Source organism: Limulus polyphemus, unplaced genomic scaffold (assembly GCF_000517525.1).
Source record: "Limulus polyphemus unplaced genomic scaffold, Limulus_polyphemus-2.1.2 Scaffold7235, whole genome shotgun sequence".
Taxonomy (NCBI): domain Eukaryota; kingdom Metazoa; phylum Arthropoda; class Merostomata; order Xiphosura; family Limulidae; genus Limulus; species Limulus polyphemus.
Genome location: NW_013672845.1, coordinates 31,825 through 37,832, shown reverse-complemented (window position 1 = coordinate 37,832; position 6,008 = coordinate 31,825). Strand labels below are relative to the sequence as shown.

Sequence of the window (6,008 nt, the reverse complement as noted above, 5' to 3'; positions counted from 1 at the left end):
TATCAGGACCAAGTCTACTAAATGTAATAGTTAAAATGTAAAGGCTATTATGCTCGTACCAACCTTATTCGCAATTGTCTGATTTCATTCATGTAACTTTTAAATAATCTCATGTTTCAGGGAAATATATATAATTATTACATGGTATAGAATAAGAAAATATAATTTTATTTCAAAAGCTCACATATAAATATATCATAAAGCATTTTATTCAATGCGATATATGTATATTAATGTAAGTATCAAATAGATTAATGGAAAAAACGTTCGGGTTTTTATTGTTGTAATAGTTATATATTTATAAGGTCGAAATTGCGTTTTATTATTGTCTTTTTCTTTATTTCTCACCTTCTACATATTCCAATCATTTTGAACTCCCCACAGATATTAACGCCTATTGTTTATCATGTATTTACAGCAGTGAGTCAGCAGCTGATTATCTGAACTTTGCAAGCTCGTGGTCTTCTCCCGCGTGTAGATATCAATTCCATACTGACCTTCCTCAGGAAAGGTTAAAAAGAATGTGACTGTTTCGTTATCTACCTTATGAGAAACGTATTTAGAAAGTGCCTCTTCTTCTACTCCATTCTTATGCAGAGTTGCTATGAAGTCCGTTAGAGGGCGCGACATCCGAAACTTTATTTCCAAATTATGGAACGAAAAGATTATGGCCTCTTCATGCGTTAGCGGGATGAGACCAAACAACCTCATTGCCTTCGTGGGTCCCCATTCCCCACTGGCACAATCTGGCAAGGGAACCATCACCGTCTGAACGTTTTCACACGATATTTTAAACTTACATACACTCTTGAATTTCATTGGTTCTCCCGTCAAATACTCTTGTGGAGTAATAGCGTTAGCAAATATGTCCAACAATAGGATACTTCTGCATGGAGCGTGCACGCGAAATGATACAATGTTGTCCACGACGGACTGCATAACAAATCTCTTGAGGTTTATATCGTTGTAAGTATTAATATTAGTGCCAAAAAACTTTAGACTGTAATGAAATATTAAGTTCGAAGACATTTGGGACGCCATTCCAATCCGCACGATCACTGCGCCACTATCGTCGGTGCGCATTGTCGCTTTCGTCTCCTCGTCTGGCAGGTACAGACCGTATCGAAAAAATAAAGATCGTACAAAAGGATTTTCCTCAAACTCTTGCAAGGTAACGGGTCTCTTTAGAAGTTGCCACTCTGGTTGAAGAGGAAAAAATTCATAGATGAATTCATTAGCATCCGTGAGGAAATAATGATCGTCGTATTCGTAACGTAAGCTATCGTCTTTGTTTTTGCTACCAGGCTTTGGAGTTTCTTTAGCATTCACTAGATGGCGTGCGCCCCAGTTACATTGCACGAAACGCCAAGCTCCAGCAACGTAAACAGCATTCCATGAGTTCCGAAAGCGACTATCTTCAACTGAGACTCCAGGTTGATAGCCAGCACTTTTAGAATATCCTTTGATTACGACACAGTGCAAGCCTGCGTAACTGCAACAACGAATATTTAATACATTAATAAGAAAACATATTTTCCTTACAAATATTCATAAATATGGATACATTACACCACTCACCTCTGAAATTACTGACTTGTTTTTATACTGTTCACTACTGATGTAAAGAAGTGACTAAAAACTTGGATAAAGTCACCTACTTTCTATATAAAATACATAAGAAACCTCAACAGTAATTAGTGGGATTATAGTAATATTGATAGTGATTTAATTTTTTGTTTCAGCCTTATATTATTATAGAACCTCCTAACCAACAAAGTCATAGACCAGCAAGCAATTTGGCTCATGAATAATTTAGACTTTATTGTTTTTTTTAATGAACCCTTCCGTAAGTTTAGGTTTAAAATAAAAAATTATGTTATCTTTAAACAAGATCTGGAAAGAACTCGTCCGTATTTTAAAAACCAGTTTAAAGTTTTCTTGTATTCTATGTGGATAATTATTGACTCGTTTGACATGTTACTCGCTTGTAAAAATATTAAGTACAGAACCTGTTTATTCTTCATTAAGAAATAAGAGTCGTTTCTAAAAAGAAAACGTTAATAGCCACGAACAAAATAATGATTTCTTCCACGAAACAATCATCATATTAAACACTAGCAAATGTTTAATATACACAATTAAAATTTTGAAATATTATTAAAACTAGAGTTCAGTTTTAACAATCGTATCCGCTCTCACTTCCTGAACAATGATGTAATCATCATCGAATAAAAATAATGTGGTTCTTTTTCTCTTTTTTCAGAAACGTGAAAATTAGTTACTTCTATCTCAGTTACGGTCAATATTTAGACTTTCCAAACTCTGTCGGATTTGGAGTGTATTAGAGTTCTTAAGCTTATACATAAAAATGATAGGTTTATTATTCAATAAAAACTACATGCCACCATATGTAAAATTTCAATAGCATGAGAATCGTATCTGATTTTATCGATAGGTGAAGCTACCATACTAAACTTTCAAACTCAGAATATTACTCTATTCTCAGAACAAATTTCTAGCAACTTGCTTGATAAATAAATAATCATGGTAATACTCCTATTTTTCTTTTGCTATAAGAGCGTTTATAACTATAATAGTTTATTTATTTCATGTAATTGTTGCTACATCGAAATTGTTTTGCTTTACGTTGTAATGAAATACTTAAAAATTGCACTGAAATCTGTTATTACTGGAAACTTTGACTAGTTGTAACCAGGTCCGTAGATCAAAGATTAGCCGACTCAAGTATGACCGAATACACAACTCATAAAGCTTTGGAGAACATCGTCTTGGCCATCGTTGACCGATGGTCATCCGAAGAATCAAAATATACCTATATTACGTAACTTGAATCTAAAGATGCATTTTGGAGAATAATGTAATCATTACAAACATACGAAATGAATAACGAATACGTTTTATAGCTCAGTACACACAGTGTTTCAAAACAGCAGACAGCGAATAATTATCTTGCAAAATTAAAATAAAACACAATTAAAGAAAAAAATATTCACAAAGTAGACGCGCAGTTGTTCTAATATTTACTTCGATGTAAAATTATGTTCTCTGGCATAACTTATTATACCTATGGTAGTGAAGAGGTTTAAAAGCTTCCATGTTTTTCATGGTATCCCAGAAAAAGATTGGCCGAAGAAGGCGCCATCAAGCAGAAAATGCGATTTCTTTATTGAGAAATTTTTGAAATTAAAAAAAATGATTTGGGAATGCTAAGATTATCAGAGTTATTGTTAAAAATCAAATCAGCATTCAACTGTATAGTTTCTTCTAGTGATGTGTTTGTATACGACGACTCAACATCAAAGCTTGCGCAAATAACCATTATTATCAAACTGCATTTGTCGTATTTCACTAAAGAATTCAAAGCTGTCTTTCAACATGTATTCATTGACGGTAAGTCTTCAAAGCTTAACCCAAAAAACAGTTAAAGCAAGTTTGTAAGTTCCCATGCTAGAAACCACTTCAACGAAATTACCAAATACAGATCCGCCAGCCAATGGATATGCTTTACCACCTACCTACGGATAATTCCCCTAGTTACAGCACAACAAGTGACAATAATGAACGAGTTATCATCCCATCTGCATAATATGAGCCCCAGAAAAGAAAGCCTCCGAAAATACTTGGTGAAAGGATGATTTAGGTCCAGTAAAATAAGGCATTAGAAACTTTCTTTTATTAATCGGTATTAATTAGACTGAGTGAGTTAGTTCATATAATTGGTTATTCAATTTAATGTTAGTTAGTGAGTTAAACAGTGAGAGTTATTGTGTATATTCATCTATAATTCAGTTAGAAGCTAGTCAGCGTGCTTATTGTGTTTGTTATCAATCGATTAGAAAGGAAATTCTGCAAGTAAGTCTATTTGTGAGTTAGGCGTACATTATTTTCGTAATTTATGTTGAAACGTTGTTTGTGAAGTTAGGTCTACCAGTGATCGTAGCCTGTAGTAAATGTTATTTAAGAAATAAATTAATTCATTATCAATTCATGAACTGGACTTCGCATTATGTTTACAAAATAATCGAAAGAACCTTCCCAAGGATAAAACACATTATAACATTATGTTTGACTAACTGATCACAATTTAGTTTTTAATTGTATCATAACTCCTAACTAAGTTGTACTTGCAAACTTGTTTGTATTTGATCACAGTGGACCATTTGTGCTCTGCCCACCACGGGTATCGAGAACCGGTTTCTAATGTTGGAAGTCCGCATACATACCGCTGTGCCACTGGGGGACATTTGCAAGTTATTGAGCACATAAAGATACATTCTGGGAATGTAGGTCGTTATTTTTATGTTAATAGATTGCTCAATCTGTTAATCCTAAAAAAAATATAACATATTTAAAACTTGGAATAGTTATGAACGTTATACATATCAAAACAAAACATATGTAACTATAACAAACTAAAATTATAATTCAATAATTTGGAAAAACCACATGAAATTATTAACAATTAAGCAGCCAGTGAGAACGATATTCCTTAAAAGAAGTCAACCACTGCTAAAGTTAATATTAATTATTTAAATTAAGAAAGATATTTTATATATTTCAGACGTGTGTCATAATCGCCAAATATATTACAAATTTCTAAGTATCTTAAAAATTATATTTTTAAGTAGAGCTTGAACACCAAATTCTAAGAGAACGATGTACCTGCAAAGGCGTTTAAAAAGCACGTGATAACTTTCCATCCCATTCTTGATTCCCCGCAAGAGGGCCATGGGCGTGTCACCATGAATGTCATTATCAAAGGTCATATTGTTTAAATTTTTCACAGTAATCCAACGGAATATTGCTCTAAAGAAGTAAAAGACAAAATAAAATCAATGGTAGCGGTTATAATTCCATCGTCTACTTCAAATGATAGTTGAAATAATACATCATCTAATATGATCTCTATGGCTAATGTGTAATACTAAGGCCGCATATAATTACAAGCTTGTCGGTAGATTTTCGTGTTATGATATTGATTGAACATTTGTTTGTAATTAAGCACAAAGCTACACATTGGGCTATCTGTGCTCTGCCCACCACAGGTATAAAAAAAAATCGCACGTACGTGACATAAATACTCCTCAACCGTACCTCGACAAAAGTTCTAAATGTGATAAACGTTGATAAACGATCATATGTTAAACAATGATCATTTACATTAGCTGCTAAGCCTATTAAACCTTGGAAAGATTTTATTTAGGCTGATTCTTTACATTAGCCGTTAAACCTAGTACAGCTGGATTTTTGTTGTTGTTGTTGTTTTAGGCGTATCTCTTATATTTAGCACTTAAGCTTACAATAGCGTTGAAGGATTGTCTTTAAGCGCGAATTTTATCTTCCTCTAGCAGCTAAAATACAGTTAATTATAGAAACTTTCATTTCTCTAAAACATCGCATCTCTATTTACCAGTTCAAAACTAAACCAGGCCCGTACGCAGATGTTTGAAAAGGGGTCCTAATTTGTGAGATCCAAAGCCAGCATATACTGTACGAAGCACAATCAGCACGCTAATGCTACGGGAGTCTGGGGGCATGTCCCCAGAAATTTTGTAAAAAATTGTTGCTATGAGATTAAATCTGGGAGAAATTTTGCATGAAATATAGCTTAAACAACTGCATGGCTGATCAAATAAAATCCACAAACATCCAATGAAAAAGTCAACAAGTCATCATTCTGTTATAACATTGCATGGGGAGCTAGTTTTAAATTAGCATAAAGATGTATGTTTTATTACAGTAAAGTACAGTACTATCTACATGCAGAGTAGTTATTAATTGTTAAATTATATTACTGTTACGACAGCGGAAGTCACGTGACGCTTCTGGCGCATTGGCGCAGGTGGCGTGTGCGAGAGGTTTCTCGAATGATCGTGAATTTCCTCGTTTGTTCGGGACGCCCTCTTTTCTAGTATATAAGCCCGGCAAATAGGGCAGAGATAGATATGCAGATAGATTGAAGAGATAGATAATTGAGTCAAGCGAAC

At 33.9% G+C, this 6,008-nt stretch overlaps 1 protein-coding gene across 1 annotated transcript in view; it reads right to left on the bottom strand.

Moving 5' to 3' along the window:
* Positions 1-387: 387 nt before the first annotated feature.
* The window catches only part of LOC106474447 (hillarin-like), a 29,405-nt gene continuing 23,784 nt past the window's right edge, over positions 388-6,008 (bottom strand). The window contains exons 6-7 of the mRNA XM_013935140.1: positions 4,684-4,827; positions 388-1,492 (exon numbers count right to left, since the gene is read on the bottom strand). Coding sequence (XP_013790594.1) covers positions 388-1,492; positions 4,684-4,827 — 1,249 coding nt within the window. The remainder of the gene's footprint in view (positions 1,493-4,683; positions 4,828-6,008) is intronic.